The following is a 24,325-nucleotide window of genomic DNA, read 5'->3' as shown; positions in this document are numbered from 1 at the left end:
TTGTGATTCCGGATCTTCAACTTTGAACACAGAGTAATGATTTAAGCTTTGAAGTACGACCCATTATCAGAGATCAGTTCAAAAGGTATCCCCATATCGATTGATAATATGTGATTTGCAACTCAAGATGTAGTAAGGATAGTGGTAATGTATTTTATAACATCTTCTTTGATTCCATCGATATAGACGAGTCAATATATAATCCGTGTTAGACAACACCCAAACTTGCACCTAACATATCCTCATAGGCCCACGTGAACAAGTCTTCGAAATTTCTAAGAAAATTCATTATCCCCTTGTGTTCTTCTGGAGATAAGATGGTTTCTATTTGAATCTCTTTAGGAATTTATTTCTGTTCCGAGGTCAATAACCTTTGCTTTCTTGAGCCCAACTCTTATCTTCTTGTTCAGGAGAAAAATCTATCCTTGAAGCCAGATTAGTAGTTAATTCGTTAATGCGTTCGAGATATTCAAAAATTTCTTTTGTACGATCAATTCAGATGGGGCAACAGACACCTCTATAGACTCGATGAACTAACTTGACTCAATAGAAAGAGTAGACTCAATCTAAGGAGGACATGACCTTGCTAGGAAAAAAAGACTCGAGTTAACCCAAATGACTCATGAAAACTCAAGACTACCCAAAACGGGCTTGATGAGAACTGAGACATTACTTACAACCGGTAGGATTGAAGCACTATGATTTTCAAAGAACAAGTGGATGATGTTAATAAATTTTGAGGTTATTTCTGACTGTTGACTTGATATTGACGTTTACTCTAACTGATCGGATTTACAACCCTACCTAGACGATGGACGATTGAGCTTAGATACAATGATAACCCTTAAACCTCTTTGAAGATAAATTTAACCAATTTCAGTGTCACCCCCTTGATAACATTTTAAATGAACCCTGAGATTTTATTGAATTTTGTGCACCAATCCATTAAAAAGTTCATCCATTTAATGATTATTCAGAAGAAAAATAATTTTACTGCACTCTTAAAAATATTGACAAATAATGTTTTCATTGAAAACAACTTCAAACATATTTCAATAATTTTTCATGCAAATATATATCTTTTGTAAATCATTTTTCCTTCATTTTCTTTTCTTTTGGAAAATATTTTCTTCTGAAAAATATTTTTTATTTGAAAAATAGTTTTTATTTGAAAACATTTTCTCTTGGAAAATCTTGTTCTTATGGAAAACATTTTCTAGAAAATATTTTTTCCTTAGAAAACATTTTTTCTAGAGAATAACACTTTTTCTAGAAAACACTTCTTTTGGAAAATATTTTTTCCTAGAAAATACTTTCTTTTTCTTCTTTGAAAATTCGATTCCCATTTTGATTTAAATGGCCTGGTCCATCATGATTGTTGGATCGGGATGGACTGGGTCATTATTGTAAAAGAATGGATTTTTTTATTGGATCGGTGCACCAATTTTACTTTTCAAAAGCAACATTTTTATCCTTGAGATCAATTATGCACTCGGATCTCATCATTCACATCACTTACATACATTCATCAATCAACGGACTCCATTCAATAAACAACCCGGGAACACCCACGATAAGTTCAAGTCGTGACCTATTGGGAAGGTTTCTAGACTCTAAGCTTACTACGTGCAATGCATTTTCATCTAGCCACCCTTGCCCAAGCACACCTATATACCTTTCGATACGTGGTGACTTGGTTTGATATACCGTGTAGGTGACAATCTAAAACCTCAATTCACTTCTCTGAAGCCAAAAACAGCCAGTTTGATCTCCAGTTGAGAGGTGGCGCACAATGCTGAGCAAGGGCCCACTTAAATACCTCTCGTCTAGAATATACGTAGTCTATCCCCCTCGTACAGTAGGGTACAGCGGGGCAAGATCTTGCTTAGGCACCGGTTTTGACCAAGAAGTGCAATTGATATACTTAGATTACCTTTTATACCTACGGGTACGAGTCAAGAGTTGTAGCTTTCATAAATGGTTTGGCATCCCACGAGGGGACCGACCACGTACTAGTACTACGTTGGCAATCGGGACATGTGACTGTGTGGCTTACAATAGGTCAAAGGCTCAGGTCGCTCCAGCCTGGGTGCATCAACATACTTCTCAGAATCACCTGATCAGATGGTATTGATGCCCCCAGTTTGATATACCCTAAGGTACGTGACTGGAGTTGTGGGTTTCATGAATGACGTCGCATCTCCAAAGAGACCGGGCCACGCACTAGTGCCACGTTGGCTAAATGGGACGTGTAAGTGCTCAAAACAGTAAACGTGCATGTGGTGTGTGCAAAACGTGGGGTGTGCCCGGGGCCTTTTTCAAACAAATGGGCCCATGGGTCAGATCAGAACATCACAATATGGATATTAAAAAAAATATGATTATAAAACATAAATATCCATAACATCAATCAAGATCAATGCACGCACATCAATTAATATTATAGCATATCAGACAGGCAACCAGTCAAGATAGGGCAAAACAAAAAAGATTAATCAACCAGGATAGCTCAAAAATAATTAATCATCGATCAATCTACGCAAATTTTTTATTTTTTTTTTATTTTTAAATTGAAAAGTAATTTAATTTGACCCACACAAAGAGATTTCAAAATTTACTAAGGGTTAATAAATGAACGTGATCATCTCATTGGTAATCCAATATCATAGCCTTTTTAGATTTGATGGAAAAAATTTGGATCCAACAATAAAATTCAAAATTTTTAACCTAGATCCAAGGTTTTGAAAATTGGTGGCGATGAAATCTAAGATCAACATTCGAAATAAACATTAAATTTAAAAATTCTTAGAATTTTACCCGCCATAAGCATATGGTATTGGATCATGCTCTTAAATGTCACGTGGTGAGATAAAAATCTTTAACAAGATTTGAAATCTTACTACCTTAGTAAGAAAAGCGATTTTTCCCCCCTTTTTAAAAAAATAAAATTGCTGCCACGTGGGGAGGTCAATAACCGTTAGTAAGAAAGGAACCTTACTAGGCTAGTGAGAAAAGCAAACCACCTTTTTTTTAAATATCCAAATGCAACAATGAATCTGTCAAGTAAATTTCTAAAAATTTTTTATATAAAATATGTGTTGCTTTCACATGGGAGAGATTAAAGGCTTTTAGCTAGATCTGAAATATTGCTAAATTGGTGATGATATAGCCTCACTCCTTTTGGTTTGGTTGCTGCCAACCCACATAACTCAGTTTTTTTTCTTACTTTTTTGTTTTAAAAAGTTGCTGGCAGCAATAATGAACGACTCACAACTCGTAAGTCACAACTCACAACGCATGATTCATGACTCATATTTTTTATGTTTGCCACCACAAAAAAAAATTTGTATTACTACCAACGCACATGCAGCACATCACACAACACAGAAATTAAGTAAAAAAAAAAAGAAATTAAAATTAAAAAAATGTCGCTGCCAATTAGTATTTAGCCCATTCAGTTTTTTTTCTTCTTGCTGCCCCCACAACATACAAATCACAACTATATGTTTTGCCAGCAGCACATGCAACTCACACCACCCAAACTTCAGATTTTTTTTTTTAAATGTTGCTGCCACACAATCATTTTTTCCTCTTTTATGTTGCTGGCAGCATACGCACACTCACACATCCAAACCATATCATGTTCTCTCACATGAACCTCCTCCCCTTTTCTTTTTTTTACCATTGTTACGGTTACTTAACAGCACGCCTTTTGCTGTTTTTTTTTTTACTCACATAACATACTAAACATTCCTTAGGTTGACGAATAACCGCATCAGGACCTTCCATTGATCTGGTCAAATTTCCGTCTGTAACCACATAGGCAATCTCCAATATTCGATCTATTTCGATGTTCAAACCAGTCACCATGTACAATGCTACAGATACGTTGCATTAGTAGACATGTACCCCGGATCATACGTTGAGAATTATGGTATTACGATTACAATACTAGAGGTCCTATTCTCAATGTTTTATCATACAATCAAATATCAAAATAAAACCCCATATTAAGGCCAATTTGATCTACTTGGAAAGAAATAGGTACCCACTGTCAATCAAGGTAATCAGACTCAAAACTGATGATGCCCATGAACCCTTTCTTCTATCTCCAAATGGCCATAAGATCATCGAAATTGTGCATTAGAACGATTGAACTAACTAGCAACAGTCCAACCGACCTTAACAGCTTAAGACCTATTTCTCTTTGTAGTTGACCTGGGTGTAGCAGAACTCCTTTACTTTCTGGAGGAAATAACAGAGTTCGCCATGGCCGAAAACTCGAACGAGAGAGAGAGAGAAGAGAGAGAGGAGAGAGGGATGAAGGAGACGTCCTGCTGTCCTCTTCTTTTTCCAATGGAGAAGAAGATGGATTCTTTTAAAAAAAACTGTTTCAAAAGGGTTGAATGGGAAATAGATAAGTAGAAGGGATCTTCTATTAACAGCACCCCAGAAATCATTAGTTGATTTACTAAGCACACACCACAAAAGTTTCTGCCGGCAGAAATTCAAAATTTTTTTTTTTTTTTTTTTTTTAAATAATATGCTGTCAATGGACAGCATGTTTTGCCTACTAAAAAAAAGGAATTGACTACCTACGTAATAAGCGAAAAAAAACAACTAATCAAAACGAAAAAAATTTCTCTTTTTTTAAAAAAAAAACGTTATCAAAACGTATCCGCCATGTTTCTTGAAGGGAAAAATAAAAAAAATAAAAAAAATCTTTCGTTAGCCAAAAATGGATCGACATACCCCAAAAAAAAGAATAACCAAAACAAAATCTCTTTCATTTCATTATTCTATCCTCAATGATCGTTATTCCACTCTCAACAAAGTATTCGTTAAAATTTGGTATTATTTAAAATCACCCCACGTGACTCTCGATTGAACTATATGAAAAAAAAAAATACGCTAGAATAACGTATTCAAAGTTGAACCGAAATTAATGATTGAGCCCACCAATATATAAAAACTAAATAAATAAATAAACGAATAATAAAAAACTAACTAAAAACTAAATAGGATCAAAAAATAAAAAAAAAAAATAAAAACTAGGTCATTGGCAACGTTCCTATACTCGGGATTTTTCAAGTTTGATCCTCAATGTCCCCAGCGGAGTCGCCACTGAAAGCGCCCTCGATCCGCGAGGTGCACGGATCCGCTTTTGACCCTTGAGGTTTGGGAGTCGCCACCTAGTTATTACGGTCTAGGAACCGATCAATGACTCTAAACGGATAAAAACTAATCTAAAACCAAAAAGAACTGAATTCGGGGATCAAGTTACGGGGTTGGAAGGTGTTAGGCACCAACCCCGCCCGGCCAAAGCCGGTCTCTACTAAATTCCCAAGTAAATTACATTGCTAAAACCTAGATAAGAAAATAAATAAAAATAAAAGGTTTACCTTTCCGATGGCAAGGACTTGGTTCCCTCAGATCTGACAAAAAAACTCCTTGTACCGTGCTCCCTTACTTCGTTCTGCTTCCGGATTTGACTTCGGATCTCCGAGGCAAGGTATCTCCTTGTTTTTGAATCTGAACTCTTCAATTTCGTTGTGGATTTGAGGGTATTTTTAGAAGGCTTTTGGGTGTTTTCTAGACTAAAATTGAAGGAGGGATGTTAGTTAAGGAGTTGGGACTCCAAAACTAGGGTTTATGGGGGGCTAGGGGAGCTTCTAGACCTACTTCTCTTAGGGTTTATAATTTGATACGAAAATAGGGTGTGAACACCTCTATTTATAGATGTTTTTAGGGGTTGATTTGGATAGAGTTAGTGTTTAATTAGAGATCTTTTAATTAGAGTTGTGTTTTAGTTTGACTTGTTTTAGGTAGAATTATGTTTTAATTAGAATTGTTTTAGGTAGAATTATTTTTAAGTTAGAACTCTATTAGATAGAGTTATTAATCAATTATAATTCTATTATGACTTTTGGTCTTATTTGATTGACTTTTAATGTTTTGACTTTAGTCTTAATTGATTGACTTTTAATATTTTGACTTCAGTCTTGCTTAATTGACTTTAATTTTGACTTCAGTCTCACTTGATTGACTTTAATACCTTGACTTCAGTCTTGCTTGATTTACTTTTAATTTTGGGAGAACCCCCCTCTAAAATATCTTTATTCTTTGGACCCCCAAATGGAGGGGTCCTTAAAGAAATATCCCACGAACCCTCAACAATTTTACCCGAAAGTCCGATTGATCGATTTTTTAGATTCAAAATTTTAAATTAATTTCATTAATGTTTAAATTTAATAATTTAATATTTTATTTATTAATTTCGGAATTTTTTATCATGAAAATTATGAAATTACCGTTTTGCCCCCGGAGAGGACTTTTCACGTTTTAAGTCGGTTTTTAATGTTCTAGGATGTTTTAGAATCAGTTTTTCGTAAGGAATTCAATGGAAATATTAGTTTTTGTTATTTATGAAATTTTTTGTGTGAATGTGGTTGTGAACTTTATGAGGGGCATTTTCGTAATTTTGTCAAATTCTGTTAAAATTGGTGAAATGATTTATTTGGTTCCGATTTGTCATTTTATGTGTTCGAATGGTTTTCCTAAGCGTAACGTAGGCTCTAAGGTTGTTTTGAGGTTAGGGGTATTTTGGTAATTTGGTAATTTTTAGTGATTTTTATCGTGAAGCTTCTTTTTGGTCTACAAGATGATGATTTCTATGTTTCTGGGGTCGTACTTTCCTAGCGTAGCGTGGTTTCTAAGGTTTTGTCAATTTGAGATACCTCATCTGGATTTCTGAAACAAATCTGGTAACAATAAAGCAACGGAATACACATCCATCATTGGGAATCCTTGCGATCGGTTGACGAGTTGATTAATCAGGCGGATGCAAAAATGGGGTGTCTACAGTAGCTTAACGACGTGCTCAAATCCATCAAATGTATCCAATTTATCCTTTAAGAATGCAACCCAACAGAGTTGAAGTGATCATCAACTACTACAAGAAAATATCTCTAACCTCTTAGAATTTGAAATCTTATGGGATCCATAAGATCCATGTAAAATAATGCTAGAGGATTTGAGACAGCTAGAATTTTTATCTTTTTGTGGGTACTACAAACTTGTTTACCAATATGATACTTCCTCCACAGACTTATCTAACTTTATTGCCTGACATAGGCAACCTCTAACTAATATTTTTGAAACATGTCGAGACAGGTTCTTGTAGTGAACATGGTCAATATTTGACACCATAACTGGACCTCGTCAACTTGAGCCACATTACTCACACACAGATGGTGGTTTTTCTGGTGTCTTCAATAACATAACAGTCATCTGATGTGCAGAGATCTCTCATGATCAGTTTTCAATTAATATCTGAGATCTTACACACCTGGCAGTTGCAACTCACTGATTGTTCTCTCTGTCGCACATTTGAGATGTGCTGAGGAAGTTATATGTCAAACCATCCACACAGAAAATAATTTCAACCTTGGGCATTGCTAATCCATTGACCATATCACCCAACAATCCTACCGATACAACAATCACCAAAGGTGACAGAACCCCATTAAAATTTGCCAAGAGACTGAATCAACTTTGGCACTGGTCTTGTGTTTGGAGTCACCACTATCCAAATACCATTTTGTGAAATATCTTACCTTAAGAAGGGTGTGAATCACGTGGTACTGGTTATCCATTGATTTAACTTTTCAGTTTAAAACACATTCTTTGGGATGGAGGATTGATTTTAGGAAGAGAAGGGATTTACCTATAAAGTTCAGATTTCAACTTCCTTAGTGAGTATTAAGTGGGGGACCTATTTTTCTTTGGTGATCTTAAACTTGAATAAGTCCCTCATAAAATTGTTCACTTTAGGAGGTGAAGAATATCACACTCCCGTGGATATGGATGACTTTTCTTATTCTACAGATGATCCAACTTTCTGTAAGGGAGTTATCCTAACCCATGCAACTTTTACTCTACCACTGAAGATATACCAATAGAGATTAGGGTGGTTCTGGAGTAAATGGTCTTGAATTGTGACCAATTTATCTAGAGAAATTGCAGGTGCCTTTCTCGACTTCTTCATTACAAAAAGAGGCTACTTGAGGACAAGATTGATTTACCAATATCTGTTCATCCTCAACTTCATCCAGAAAAAGGATGGAGACTGTGGTGGATGCCATATGGATCTTGATGTGTTACAGTCTTCAACTTTTGAAGATGCTTGTTCAACACCCTCTGACTCATTTGAGTCAACCCACATAGTTTGTGTAGCCAGTTGTTCAGTTGAACCTAGATATTTGGAAATCGATTGTTCTAGGCTTCGAGAAAGAAACTGTGAAAAATTAGCCAATACCTCCATAGTGATAGCATTCAGTATCATCCTTTGACATATATGGAGGTCTACCGATGGATCACCTTCCATTATCAGAATAACTCATTTTACTGAAACTATGTGAACCTCTCTTCATATGGACAAAATTTGTCCCCATCAAAGTCATGACCTCAACATCTAGATCACTCTCACTATTTTCCTCAAGGATGGGAGAAGGAATGAGATGACATGAAATTTACCTATTTAGAGGATAGCTCTGTTAAGGAGTTGTTGATCAAGAGCAAAGAAGCCAAGTGCTTCTAATTTATAGAAATTGCATTTCAATCAACGGCTTCTTGTAGGTGGCACCGACCAAAAATAACGGTCAAAAATCTTACCGTTGAACACTATCGGAAGCACTGTCGGTGGAACCTCCAAGGGTCATCGTTGGACCGATGAGCATTATAACGGTGGAACCGGCAGAACTATGCTTCTGCCACCGAAGAATGATTTCTCAATTAGTTTTGACGGTGGATGGCGGTGGGACCGACAAGTTATTCATCGGTGGAACCGATGACTATTCTGTAGGTGGAACCGACGAGTTAGAGCTTCTGCCACCGATAAAGTTTACCCATTCTGATCTATCGTAGATGACGGTTGGACCGATAAGTTGTTCATCGGTGGAACCGATGATCATTCTGTCGGTGGGACCGACAGTGTTAAGCTTCTGCTACCGACAAGTTGTCTTCCAGTTTGTGCTATCGGTGGCTAACGGTGGATCCTCCACTTCTGCCGACAGCCTCAATTTCATTTGAAATCGAGCCATTCTGGGGTGAGCTTTGAACACAAAGTGATGTACAATACTGGCATGTTCTAAAGCTCCACTTATATGTATAAGTGATTTCGATGATGGTCCATGTCTTTGATTGGGTTTGACACACGAATGATTTGTCGCTAGGTTGTTTCGTGACGATGTGTCTCCATGTGGCTTGAACATGGTTTACCAATGATTGCAACTCGACAATCATATGACTAACTTGGGATTGACAAAACGAGGTACTAACAAGGACCACCGTCTACCCCTTTTAGGGAGGACTTCAAGATGGAACTTAACCATGGTGAGCAAACCAATGAGTTCTTCAATACTCATGGTTCACATCTCGGAATTATATTCGAGGTCGTAATAAGACCAAACCTCCTGGGAAGGGACCTAAGAATTTTCATATAAATTCTTCCTTCCGGAACAAGTTATCTTAGGAAGTACATGGAAATACAACAGTCTTTAAGTTTTACATAAAGTTCTCAGACAAAATTGTTTTATTCCATCCTAATGTTCTCAAAACAATTTGTAAACATTCGAAGTTTGAAGTTTTGACAACGTAGGTTTCTAAGGAAGCCAAGCTTGTTTAGCCGGTCGATATGTGACAATATGTTTGAGTTCACTTGGGGCAATGCCAACGTGTATAGAATTTAGTATTCACATATCATGACAATATCGATTTTTAATTGTTTGGGTGGCTCATACCCTTCCTCTACTAAGAATCAAAAATCACAACTCAAGGGAATTGATGAAGATCATCATCCTCATTTACATATATGCATAACGGAGCTGATGGATGGATGGAGGTCTAGAGGATGACCATTGACAGACTTAGACATGGTTCAAAGACTTGGGATCAACTCTAGGATGTTAAGCCTATTAAGAGTAACCCGCTCTGATACCAATTGAAAATACGTGCTTCGTACCATATCTAGTCCTAGAGGGGGGTGAATAGGATAATTAAAATTTCTTTCGATTTATCCAATTTTAACTTAGATTGATAATTTGACTATGTGTTCTAAGTCATTCACCTAGCCTCGATTTGGCACTTATGTCTCTAAGATGCATTTAATGAAATACACTTGAAATTTAATCATTCATTTAATCATGTCATTCAATGACACATTCATATACGATTTACCTATTCGGCATTTTATGGCATCGCATGACATTCAAAACATTCAAGTGTAAATTGCGGAATTATAAACACATGCACAAAACATACTTCATCTAATGGATCGACAATGTGCTTACATCCATTCTTATGGCAAGTCTCTAGTTTGTAATGCAATTGAAATTTTCTTAGAATATAAACATTCATCGTATGACATACTTAGCATAGTATTCATTCATAGCATACATTCATCTAAGTATAAACTAATAGAAGCATTTTCACAAACACGAGACAAGCATTTTATAGTGGTTCGGCAACATGCCTACATCCACTCTCAAGATTCCTACCTAGGAACTTGGTGTTCACTATCAAAGGGGTTTATGGTTCACCTCAAACCTTTTACATAGAATTTTTATACATAGGTTAAATTCTAAAACCTTAAGATCGAGAGAACGCATTCTCTCGAAATTGGAGTTTTGTTCCTCGGAAACTCACAAACCTCTACTCTTGTCCAGAATCCTCGATTCTAATCAAGAGCTTGGTTTTTGAGGGCTGAACCAAGTAACCACATACATATATTTTAAAATTAAAAACAAAGTCAAAGACTCACTCAACTTCATAAGATTTGTCAATGGAGATCTTGGGTTCTTGGAGTCCTTGAGCTTACAAGTACGTCTCGACGGTTGGATCTTCCAATCAAGCTTTCGAGTTCGTCGGCTACTTGTAATTACTCCTACCATCATCTCCTTTTTGCTCCTTACTCCATGAATGTACCAATGTGTGTGCAAGGTGACGTTTGATGGGCGGAGAGGGATCAAATGAGAAGTCTAGGAATGTTGAAGGGTTCACCTAAGTTAGACTCTCATGAAAGTAGAGAAGACTCTCAAAATGTGGAGAGAGGAGAGGCAATCTTCTCTAGGATTGATCCAAAGGAAGGGCTAAGGGTCAAAAGGATTTTCAATGAAGTTTGAGCCCTTCCATGGCTAGAGAGAGAGTTAAAAGTATGTAGAAATGGAGGGTTTACTTCTCTCAAGCTTCAACCAACCCAAATGAAAGAGTTGGAGTTGTTATATATGAGAAGAGAGCAAATTCGAGGCTCAACGGTCATAAATATGACCGTTTGAGCGCTTGCTGTCGGTGGCACCGTCAGCCACAAGTAAGGCACATCAGTAAATTACCAAAATGCCCCCGCAGAGTGTTTTGACCATAACTTTCAAATGGTAGCTCCGATTTGTATACCGTTCGGAGAGCTGATAGATATCACTATTTAGAATATCCCCAAATTTCCACCAAGGGGTGGGCCATGATAAAATGGATAAAATGACCAAAATACCCTTTTTATCATTTTTGGTCAAAACGAGCTTTCGGGAAGTCCGACGTCGAAACGGTTCGAAGGTGTGCTAGATTTTACCTATATAATGACACCTATAAAACACCAATGACTGAAAATGGTTTTAGGGTGGTCAAATCTTTAATGTCCCCTCTATGTCCATATTCGATTCCCAAAAGGTCCGATGAGCGAACGGGTCGAGGAAAGAGTTTTCCTAATTACAACGGGTCGACCTATCAATCATCTAAGTGTTGGAAAATGGTATTAGGTAGTCTCATTACCTCTTAGGCTTTGTGCACACACATGGAAGCTTTTTGTCGAGGCATGTACGGTTGAGCAGCTTTAACGGAGTCTTCATATGTCTTCAATGGCAAATCGATCCGACACTCAACATGTGTCTCGGGATTGACAAAACATGGAACTTACACTACTTTCTTAGTGAGCTCCGTAATCTGTTCCTGTAAGGCGGCTAGGTTTCCTCGGGCATCTTCCTCGAGATCTGTCACTTTAGCTCTAAGGGTCGCAGATTCTTCTTCCAACGTGTGATGTCGATCATCTAAATGCACAATACCATTAACAAGACCGGATAGCATGGCTACCTTCTCTTCTAATACCTCAATGAGTTTCTTGTTTGTACGTGGTGCATGTATGTTTGGAACGGGTTGGTCCGCGGTAGTAGTAGTTCCTCTTGTCATCGTTCGCGTGAACTAAATGGAATCTCGGGAGAAAAGCTAGGGGGGAATACCAACTATGCTCAAACAACTGTAGCTCTGATACCAACTGTCACGATCATATTCTTTCGAAGCAATGTCGTGCGGCGCAAGGGGGTCAAATCCATTTGCAAGCCTGTAAAATGATCGTACACCACATACACGTAGCTAGCAAACAAGTAAATGAGGCAATCACGAGGCAAAGCCGGGAGGCAACTTTGTTGATATAATATTGATTACACGGGGTAATGCGTTACAAAAGTAATAGATGCGTTATAAGCAATAGATGATCCTATGACATGCGGGACTTCCACGGAACTGGGCTTCAAGGCTTCAACAAAGTAGGTGTAGGCCGGGGATTGGGATAGCACTAACACCCTTCTTACAAAGAGTACGCTAAGTCTTTCCCAGGTTTCCAGAAGGAAACATCAAAAGTGGAGGCCGGTCATACTCTCTTATTACAAAAATGCCACTAAGCTAACAAGTGTGCTCTGGCACGGGGCTAACATGTACCCTAAGCTAACAGATATGCCCTGGTACGGGGGCTGACATGGCTTCATAGTGAGCCTTACATAGTATTACATGGGTGCTCCCGGGTGATTCCGAGGCGAGTTACACTTAAACTCTAGGTGTCAGAGTACATGGCCGTTACACTCATGCATGAAGACAAGCTCTTTGGTTTTTGTCAAACTAGTCGGGTTGTTTAGTCTACGTTCAATCTGACACACGACAAGAGGATCTATCCCCAACATATCTTCAAAGGACCATGCAAAAACCTCTTTGTTGGCTCTTATGAATTCTACCAACTTATCATGTTCTTCCTTTGACAATGATGTCCCGACATTAGTCATCTGCTCTCAGTTGGTTCCGAGATCCACCTGTTCCACCTCTTCGATCATGGCCACTCGTTCTTTCGACGATTCTTTCTGTAATTGCTACAATTGCTTGGTTTTGTCAGATGGTTCTTTCTTTTCCTCTCGCGACTTGATTTCATCATTCTTTTTTATTTCGAGTGTCGTTATAAAACATCGTTGGGTATTTCTTAATATCTTCTGATTTCCATTATCCTTTCTTTTCTTGGGAATTGTATCACTTGGTAGTAAATTGAAGGGACAACTTTCATCTCGTGTATCCATCTCCTTTTGAATATGGTATTGTATGTCGGGTTCGCACTGATTACCACAAACCTCGTTATGACAACTCTAGAACCTATTGTAACTGGAAGGGTTATTTCCCTGACTGAAATAATCGGAGCTCTGTTGAATCCAAAATGTTGGACTGAGTCAGTTCAAGACTTCTGACATACCCATCTTTTTTGCTGCTCCTAAGAAAAGAATGTCCATCACACTTCCTACGTTGACCAAGATCCTCTTGATGTTTACATTGCTGACTAGCAGTGCTATTACTAGGCCATCTTGATGGGATGTAGCTATACCTCGGAGGTTGTCTTCAACGAATACTATTTCTCGTTCTCCCGAGACAATCCTTGATCCTCGTGACTCACCGACCCCCAAAGATATCTAGTTTACACCGACCTTGTGACATATATTTTTTACCATTGCCCTAACCGTTTGTCTAGTCTGCCTATCTGTGTTATACCTTCTGGTAATCGTATGCACTATCCTTTACTCTTCAGGTTCTTAGTGCATTTCTTTCCTAGGAGCTGGAGAGGCAACATCTGCTCTTCACCTTTCCGATCTCTTTGTCTCTCCCTAGTGGTAGTCGCTGCAAACCTTCTGAGTTTCCCATCCTCAATCATATCCTAGATGATATGTCGTAATATGTAACAGTCTTCGATTGGATGATTTTCTGCTTTGTGATATTTGTAATACGACTTTCCTAGTTTTCCTTGATAATCCCAATACGACTGCACAAAACTCGGGTCATTTTAAATATGCCTCAATATCTTAGACATCTTCTCATTGAGCGACGTGTACACCCGTTCTCTTTTCCACCTAGATCTCCATTTTGGTTCCCGTCGTTATTTCTTACCATCCACATTTCTCGGTTCACTCGATACTTTGGGGCTTTGGGATCTATTGTATTGGCAATGACAATCTACACTACTTGCCCTCTGTTTTTCAGCGATTCTTCTACCAAGATGTATTTCTCTACCTTGTTGTAGAGGTTTTCAAATCATGATTGGTCGGACTTGATCAACATTTATGCAACCGAGTTCCAAAGATAATTACTGCTATGTAAGCTGCACACGTGGTCGCCTCATCCAGATTTTCCATGGCTAGCGTCTTCGTTCGGAAATAAGTCATAAAAGATTAGATACTCTCCCCAATTTCTTGTCGTAGATGGAAGAGCATGTTTACTCCAACTTTCCTTTTTCACAAGTGCACAAACTACTCAACAAAGGCTTTTTCAAGCTTAGAGAAGCTCATTATCAATCTTGTAGACAACCCTTGAAACTAGGACACAGAGTTGCTGGACAAAGCTAGTAGAGTAACAAATTGTCATTCTTGTATAGGACCATCTGACTTATATAGTAGAGGATAAGATCCATAAGGTCCTTTGTTCTGTCATATGCTTTGAACTTAGGGGGAAGCAATGCCTTCGGGGGGTTGGATCCTATTATTACTGGTGAAAATAACGCCCCCCTGAGTTCCCAAATTGCATTCTGAGCTCATTGTCCTAGATCTCTTCCTCAAATGGTTTCCTCATCTCTTCTTTGCAACATTTCTTCCACCTCTCATCTCGTCATAAGATTCTGAGCTTCGGAACTTCTTTGCTGCATTCTGGTATTTGTCGAGTTCATAGTACACTTTCCCTCAGTTTTTTCAGCTTAGGGGTAGAGGTTCTTGTCTGCCTTCCCCTACCAGATCTTTCCCCGATTCGGTCCCCTTACCCAACCTTTGTTTGAGCTCTTTGTTTTCCTTTCTTATTGCCATGATCTCGTTGTTTTGCTTTTTCAGACCTTAACGTATTTCTTCCCTCATATTCGTTAACAAATGGTGCAGCGCCAGCGTTGGGACTTGAGGTGCTAGTGGTGTGTCCATTGGTAAGGGATTCATCGGCTCTCCACGTTCTTCATGTCTTGTTTTCGCCATGTTGGTCGTTTTTCTTCTTGTAACGTTTTTCATGGATGGTGCCAAATTGTAGATGTAAAAACTTGCACTACCTCGTGATTCTCATCGATAAAAGAACTCTTGCCTTCCTGTACTTCTGTGTGTGCCTGTAACAACATCACTCCGACGCTCAAGTCAAGATTTTTAGTATAAAAAATAGAATATGGTATTTTTAAAGAGAAATTGCATACCTTTCAGTGCCTTGCACCTATGTATTTATAGTGATTTTTTTCCTTAGATCTTCCTAAATTTTCTTTTTGATTTCTATTTGAACGGTTACATCTTTTTAGGGATTTGCTTTGATTTCCGCGAATACAGTTGTACTCCTTATTTTATGGGATTTGTGACTTCCAAACTTCAATTATACGCCCTCGGAGCTTGGTTAAAAGAAAATCTAGCCTTTCTTCTCTTTCTTTGTTAATTTGAACATTTGGCTAAATTGTCTTGTAACTCGGATGTTCGACTAAGTTGTCTTGTAACTCGGATATTGAGCTAAGTTTCTTAGAGATTGTCATGTGTTACTTTTTCCGAAAAATAGCCTCCATAGTTACGTAGTGGTTATAACTTATAAATAGTAAAAGATAAAGAAGATGAAGATTTTATATTTTGTATGTTAAACGGTAATTTGATCCGATTGGTATTCGATTAGAGTAGAATCTTAACATTGGGAAGAGAAAAAATGGATCCGATTCATTTCTTCTTGGATTTGTTCCGGGTCGAATCCTATCCATTGACAACCCTAGGTCCACTGTAGCCGACTTATGTGGATAACTGATCTCCTTTCATGTGGACCCCACTCCGTCTTGGCGCTTCAACAGGAGAGCATAAAGTTAGAGAACACAACGGATAAATCCGCGATATATGTGCGAAACTCACGTACCAAAGCTTTTGAAATTTAAAATTTGAAATTAGAAAGAGAGAGAGAGAGAGTTTGAATTTGAAAATGGGGCATTTATATTACTTTTGTTGCAAGTTGTAACGGAATGGAATAAAATCTCATTCAAAATTGAATCCATCATTCTCAAGTCTTATACATTCATGAATTGTGCTAGATTGGTAATTTGAAAAGAAAGGATCGAAGATCAATGGCATCTCTCACACCAGGAATCCTTTTAAAGCTTCTCCAATCCATGAATTCCGACGTCAAAGTCGTTGGAGAACATCGTTCCGTCCTTCTACAAGTTATTGGCATCGTTCCTGCTCTCGCTGGTCCCGATCTTTGGCCCAACCATGGCTTCTACGTCCAGCTCTCTGACTCTTCTAATTCCACCTACGTTTCCCTCTCTGACCGCGACAATGATCTCATCCTCACCAATCGCTTACAACTTGGTCAATTTGCCCACGTAGACCGCTTCCATTTCGATTCCCCTGTTCCTCGTGTGTCCGGCTTCCGTCCCATTGCTGGACGCCACCCGTTTGTCGGAAGTCCCGAACCACTCATCGCTCGCATTTCTCCTTCCAAGCATGGTTTCGTCATTCAGCCAATCTCAGAAGACTCTAATCCATCTCTTGACCACCACCACCCCATCTCTGCCTACATTTCTAATAAGAAACCCCAACCACAACAAGTTAAATATGAAATGACAAGATCTATTCTTGTGCCACGAGATAATATTCCTTCTGTAGACGAAAATGTAGTTAATTCAGATGAAACAAAATCCTTAGAGAAGCCTCGACGCTTCTCTTCCCCAGCTTCGGGTAAGCAACAGAGGTCCATATCTGCTGGGAAGAAGAATGGAGTTGTCGTTGCTGTGAAAAGAGACCCTTCACCAGCAAGTAAAGGAAATTCAAGGTCGGCATCACCGGTTCCATCCAAGTGTATGGTCCCAAGTTTACAATCAGCTCGTGAAGAGAATCGGAAATCATCGAGGGAGCCCGCAATTGTTGTGCCTTCGAGATACCGTCAGCCATCACCCAATGGCCGAAAACAAGCTTCACCTACTGTAAAAAGGGCTTCCATTTCTCCGGGAAGAAGGCTTTCCGGAGGATTGAAGGTTTCTCCAGTTGTTGCTTCGACAACTGATTCTTCTAGTAAGAAGAAAATGGCAACCATAGCTGCAGGGATTTCAAAGGTTTCAGAGGCTTTGGTTGGCTCGACAAAGTCAATGAGAAAAAGCTGGGATGAACCTCCGGTGGTTGCAGACTCAGAGGAAAAGAAAGAGAGGGTCTTGAAAAATAAACCAGATGTGCAAGCAATTTTGCGAACTCAGGTATTTTTGCTTCTCATATTGTTTATTGCTTTTATGGAATAATTTGTTATTTAATTATGGCTTGATTGCATGCCTTTTCATTCTTAATTCTTGAATCTTTTTTCCTTGATTTCATGGCTTATTTTGAAATCTAAGCCCCCTCCATTTTCTGGAAAGTAAATATTGCCCTGGTGTCACCACTTATATTGAGAACCAAGATTTCTTCTATTTTTCTGAAAAGTAACTACTTCCCTTTACAGTTTTCAAAATCAACTTGTTTGGAGATTGTTCTAATCTGAAAAATAACTGGGAACCAGCAAAGTCTCAAAATGACAATGGTTGGCACTTTTCCATCAGAAATTAATTAGTAGGTAAGAATAAAACATTGATTTGTCAATTAGGATTTTAACATTGGTTGGAACAACTTTGTCTTTGCTTATGAGATGGTAGTGTTGGTTGATGAGAATAGAGAGAAACTCAACATACAATTAGAACTTTATTTTGAAATACAAGGGCTTTTAGAATCAATTACGTTGATCTTACCTAAGAATAGATCTTTCTTTCCCACCTCCATGTCACTCTATTATTCTTTGTGGGAAGATTTCTAGTATCAAAATTATTCAAAGTTATGACCATCCAATGTACGATAAATTTATTCTTCAACAAGGTAGATATAAGAAATACCCAACTTCATAATTCACTTCATTTATGGATGTGAACTTGTCTCATAAAGTTTGGTTGATCATATATAAATATCATAAGAATTCATCCACGACTACTACATAATCCATTGGACACCCCTTGGTTGGGGAATTGAAAACATTAGTTGTGGTGCTTAAACCTACACAATTAGTTCTACTAATATCATACATCTGCTATGAGTAGGTTTTGCACACTTTGGAATAAGGTTTGTTGTGATTGTAGTAGTAGTAGTAGGTTTTGCACTAAGTCATTTGATAACTCTTCGCAATAATATGCCAATTAATTATTTTATTATCTATAAAATTTATACTTCATTTAAATTTTGCAATAATATCTTTAATAAGGCTTTATTTTGATAATTACTAACATTGAAGTATGTTAAGTATTTCAAAATGGCTTTTAAGTATTTTTTTATTTATTAAGATCAATTTTAAAATTTGAGAATTTATACTCACAAAAGTAACTTAAAAATAATATTATTACTTGAGCATCATGTACATTGTACTCGTTGCCACCTTAACCATCCCTTATTATAATATGAGACAAATGGTTGGAGAAAGGGGTTATGTAGTGTATTGATACATGTTTTTGGTTGGTCTGAGTTCTAGGATATGCACACCCTAAAGTAGTCTAGAGATTGAATCTTGCTTGATGATTTGGTGGACCATGATTTCAATATTGGTATGTAGTTTGGTGGTCTCCACAAACATTGATGTGGTAACCCCCACCCCCCAATCCAATGTTACTTGCTTCTTTAGTTCCACTTGGTTCAAATTTGAAATGTGGTTCACAACTAAAACAAACTTGCTTAATAAGGGAAGGAAAAGAGAATTCGTTTCTCGGATCCTTTAGGTTCACTAGTATGCATAATTCAAACGTGCAAGAAAGTTTTTATGTTGCAAATCCATTGTTAGAGAAACTAAAGTTTATGGGGGAGTGAAGATGTTTGTGAGAAGAAATAATGAAACACATGGACATGGTAGAAAGTCTCTTTAGTTTCTTCTTTTTTATATAAACTAATAAAGGGATACTTGCTATGCATGTTTTGCTACGGTAAATACTCTTCAATCATGGGTTGTTGCTATTGACATCTCTGTAGTCAAGGTGAGTGCCTTAGTGCACCTCAGGCATGCCTAAAGGCGAGGTGTACCGAAGACGGCCCAATACATGGGAGGTGAGGTAGTGTAATTGAGGCGCACCAAGGCATATGCCTTGATTGACTATGCCTCAGCCAAGGTGCAAGGCACACCAGGCGCACACCTCAGTAAAAACTAAATAAGATAAATGTATTTTGTTTATATAAGACACCAATTAAGATTTGATTCACATCTTCACATACAAAAAATAAAAAAAAGATTTATTTGGAATGTATACATTTTTATCATTAAAAGTATTGCATTTTATATTTTGTTATTTTATTAGGCTAAAACCCAAAACCCTAGTCATGGTTCAAAATATCGGAATGTATCGGTTGATACCTGTTGGTATTGGCCAAGAATGATAAGAAACAATAGTCCAAAACATGAATGTTTCAAGAATGTATTGAAAGTATCAACCAATACAAAATCAATTTTTTCCTTGAGAGAAACATTCCTCCGATATGACTTTTTAAACTTTGACCCTAGTTGTTGGCTGCTTATAATTCTTCTTTTATTCTCGTTCTTGTTCCTCTCTAATTTTTTTGCTATTGTTGATTGTTAGTTTTCTTCTTGATGTCTTGATATTTTAATCTATTTAAAAAGCTCAAATTTATACATAATATAATTATAATATATCACTATTTAATTTTTTTCATATTTATAATTTTATTGTGCTTCACTTCACTTGAGTGTGCGCCTCAAGCACTAGGAGGCATTTGTGCCTTAAGTGTGCTTTTCTCCCTTACCTACATTGGTTGACATTTTATTACTTGTTTGGAGATTTTTAAAAGATAATAATGCTATTTTATTTTATATTAATTTAAATAAATTATTTTGAATTCATTAATATATCTATCTAAAGGTATTTTTGTAATTCAAAAAATATTAATTAAGGTGGATTTGTGTCAACAATGCTCACTTCTCTCATATAATAATATTAAAGATGTTTGAAGACCAACATGTGTGATTTAATTTTTTAGGAAAATATGTTGTATCTTCATATTTCGGGTTGCTTGAATTTTCTCTTGAGTTTGCTTAATCCATTCAAAAAAATTAGTGAATTGCAATGCTTCATTTTACAAAAAACTATTGGTATGTGGTTCATTGAATCCTATAATACCAAAAGAAATTGTATTGCAAATTGGTTTGTACCACTTCGCAATTTGATATCGGATGAATGAATCTGGTAACTTAGTCACCCAACATCTTCTCTCTCTTGCAATTATCATTTATTTTTCTCTTGATTAGCATAAGACTAACCAACTTGTTGTAAGTTTCACCAAAACTTAATCTTTTATTATAAGGGATAAAAAAAACCTTAGGTATGGGTTCCATTTGTTTCATAGATAAATTCGCATTGCATAATACGAGAAGGTGGCATTTGCAATTGCACATGTATTTGAAGGGTTTATTTATAATATAAAATATTAATTAAAGCGTGATTTTAAAGATTACATAGTAAAAACGATATTTTTGTAATTTTAAAAACTAAGAACATGATTTTAGTGATGTGCAATTGCAATTTTTTGGTTTTTGACCAAAATAACCCTGATTATATTAAGTTTAAATGTTAAGGTGGGGATAATTTTGGAATCCAAATTTTGGTGTAGGACCACTTCTATTCTGCCTTATCTCATTATAATAGTAAAGATGACGTTTCCATTTATAATAATGAATTTATTTGTTTCATAAAAAATATATTAAGAAATTTTAGATGCCATTTTGATTTTATATATATAGATAGATAGATAGATAGATGTCAAACTACTTGATCTTTCTTTGATCCTTGCCACCCAAACCTTCCCCAACTGGTATTACCATAAAGTCACAGCTGCTACCACTACCAGTGTTGTTGTCATTAAGATCACCATCATTGTCTAATTGCTACCACCTCCATACATTATTTCTACCACCATAGCCATGATCTCCAACTGCTTCACCTCTTTTGCCGCCACCTTCACCAAAATCACCACATTGAAGCTACTGCCAATGCCACCTCCACCATCACTCATCACTACCATCATTGCCACCCCTACTATTGTATCATCACACATTGCCGCCACACCATACAATTAGCACAGTGCCAAATATGAAGTAAAATGGATATAGAATGTTGATTATAATACTTTTGTTGATTCCACTGACAGCAAAATTCTATAGAAATACAATTTTTCAATGGGACAGATGGAGTCAGAAAGAGATTAATGACACAATAGAGAAAATCCCACACAATCCCTTACCTAAGCTTAGAAATCCCAAAAAGGAAACATTGCTCAAACATGGTCTTGTGGAGGACCATTAGTTTTGAGAATCCCTCTAGTCCTCACAAATTCTTATTTGTGCAATACCAATTTGATTTTTATTTGTTTTTCTACCAAAGCAAAGAAATAAACAGAAAAAAAAAAAAGGTGTTAGCAACAAAAAAAATTGTCTTTTTTAATACCAAACATGGGCTTTAGCAATAATGGAATTTCCAGTAGAGAGCTTCTATTGCCACACCAAATTTTACTAATGCCACCCAAAGACGTGTTCTATTTCTTTGGTGATTTTACATATGAATTGGGGTGGTGTTAGCAAATTTGGTATGGCAATAGAATCACTCTATATGTAATATTAGGTCAATATTTGCACTGGTGCTGTGGAGCTTCATCTAAGTGCAAATATATAATCTTATTTGTGATCAGTTGTGTTTCTTGACAATTACTTGCAATCTCACAGGTTGCGATTTCAAGGCGTCTGAGTGATGCTAATGCTGGACAGCGCAATCAAGAGGATGCTTCAACTAATGAGAAACCAAAGGTTTGTTGTAAGAAAGAGGGTTCTATATTGCCTGAGAAAGCTGGTGGTCACACAGCTCGTAGAATCATCGTTCATGATCGAAAATGGACAGATGGCAGTATCCCGCTTGATGCTGTCCCTCCAAATCTTGCAAAACTTGGGAAGGTATGTGTTGTAGAGATTAAGGATCCAGTATGTAATGATTTGTGATCTATCCACATTGAGACCAATTTGCTGGATGAGCATATTGGGGCTTAAAATGGGACGGGTTTGGATCGAATCTGAATATATCCATATCCAGATCCATTTTTTTTTTCAAATCTGACTCGGATCCAATTAGCTAAAATCATATCTGAACCATTTTGCTTTCATTAAGTCTGGATCCGGATCCGACCTGACTGAATTACTTTATTCAGGTTGGTTAATTTCGGCTGTTCACCATTTTTCTTTGCCATATTTCTTTTCTAATTGCTATATTATTTTATTTTACTATTATAGTTCATTTATTTTATAAGAATTCATGTTGTATTACAGTAGTAGAAAAAATACGTTTTGAAAAATATAAAATATATTTTTCAAAGGAAAATATCATTCGGATCTAGGCGGATATAGGGATGGACCCTTATTCGACCTGGATCCAATTTGGGGTCTATGGACATCAATCCATATCCGACCTATATTTTTATTTGGATCTACTCCAAGGGTACCCATTAAATTCGGATCACTAGGATTTTATGCAGCACATCCATGTTCAGACCAGCTGCTGTGTCATCTAGCTTTCTTTTCCCACCATTTGAGGAGCTTTGTGTATTTTGGTTGCTATGTTTTTTTGTTCCTCCCGAATCTGGATATTTAATCTGAAGCGTCTGTTTTTTTTCCACCTATTAACTCAATGCAGGAGGCTCTAAAAAGGAGAGATATTGCTTCTTCGGCTGCTGCTGATGCCTTGGAAGAGGCCTCTGCTACTGAGTCTATTGTTAGGTGTTTAAGGTAATCCATCTGAGTTTAAGGACTGGTCCGATGAATTGTAAAAGCTGTTCATTTTACATCCATTTTCACTGTTTTAGACTAACAATTTTTTATTTATGTTCTTTCAGCATGTTTTCGGATCTATGCTCATCATCCAAAGCTGGAAATCCTTTAACTGCCATTGACCGATTCCTATCAATTTATGACCTTATAAATAAATCAACGGCAGTTGCTGAGTCTGCTGTTGTCCGAACTGAGTGGTCAAAATCAATTTCTCTTTGGGTTGAAGCCGCATTGGTTACTGATCTTGGAATTGTCTCTCTCCTGTGTAATGGAACAGGAAGCCTTCCTAAAATGCCTACAATTGATTCCGTTGACATGATAAGACCTGCCAAGAACCACTCTAATAGTGTTCAGTCATCCGTCTCTAATGGTGTCATTGACACATGGTCAAGGGGTTCTGGTGTCAAAGACACGTTGGAGTTGGCAAGAAGTTTGAAGTTGGAGATGCAAGCATGGTTTTTGCGATTTGTTGAGGAGGTCTTGGATGCTGGTTTTAGGGTCTTGGAGGAAAAATCAAATGATGCTACCGGGGAGAATGGCCCGATTGCGGCAGTTCTATCGCAATTAAAGCAAGTTAATGATTGGTTAGATGATGTGGTGGGAAAAGTGGAGGGTCCTTCGACCGAGAAAATTGAAAGACTGAAAAGGAAAATTTATGGTTTTGTTATTCATCATTTGGGTACGGCTTTTGATAATTCTACCGCATTGATTCCTCCTATTTAAATTTTTTTTGGTTAGTGAACCCTTATGTAATTTTCGTCGAAACATAATATTATATTTGATGATTTCTTTTCGTAATTTTGGATGAAGTTTTTCATGATCAGTCCGGTATTATAATTCAGCCAATTCATTAGAAGATATTTGGCAAAAAAATTCAAGATTTTGAGACCCATTTTATTAGGAAATATATTGTATTAGTTGTATATTTATATATCTTCCATTCTTTAGTTACCTTCCAAAATTAGTGTAATTCAAATCCTAGAAAAAGGGGATCATGGCTTCCAAGCCTTAGACTTAGCTTGCCATATACATTATATCTTTATGTATATTACACAATGTTAATGAAAATATATCTCAATTCCTCTATTATTCATTCTGCCACTATTATTATTTTATATGGTATTAGAACCCCATCCTGGTGCCTAATTGCTGATCCCTTCAA

At 37.1% G+C, this 24,325-nt stretch overlaps 1 protein-coding gene across 1 annotated transcript; it reads left to right on the top strand.

The window, feature by feature from the left end:
* The first annotated feature begins 16,176 nt into the window (after window positions 1–16,176).
* LOC147386611 (serine/arginine repetitive matrix protein, putative (DUF936)) lies at window positions 16,177–23,961 on the top strand. The gene is made up of 4 exons (XM_086423902.1): window positions 16,177–17,533; window positions 22,072–22,296; window positions 23,030–23,121; window positions 23,229–23,961. Exons 1-4 carry the CDS (start codon window positions 16,409–16,411, stop codon window positions 23,884–23,886), a joined length of 2,100 nt encoding a protein of 699 aa, XP_086280028.1. The 5' UTR covers window positions 16,177–16,408; the 3' UTR covers window positions 23,887–23,961.
* Window positions 23,962–24,325: the final 364 nt, after the last annotated feature.

Source organism: Akebia trifoliata, chromosome 14, assembly GCF_017979445.1.
Source record: "Akebia trifoliata isolate Shusen 1 chromosome 14, ASM1797944v1, whole genome shotgun sequence".
Lineage (NCBI taxonomy): Eukaryota > Viridiplantae > Streptophyta > Magnoliopsida > Ranunculales > Lardizabalaceae > Akebia > Akebia trifoliata.
Note: the sequence above shows the minus strand (reverse complement) of the source record. Positions and strands in the feature narration are given on the sequence as shown.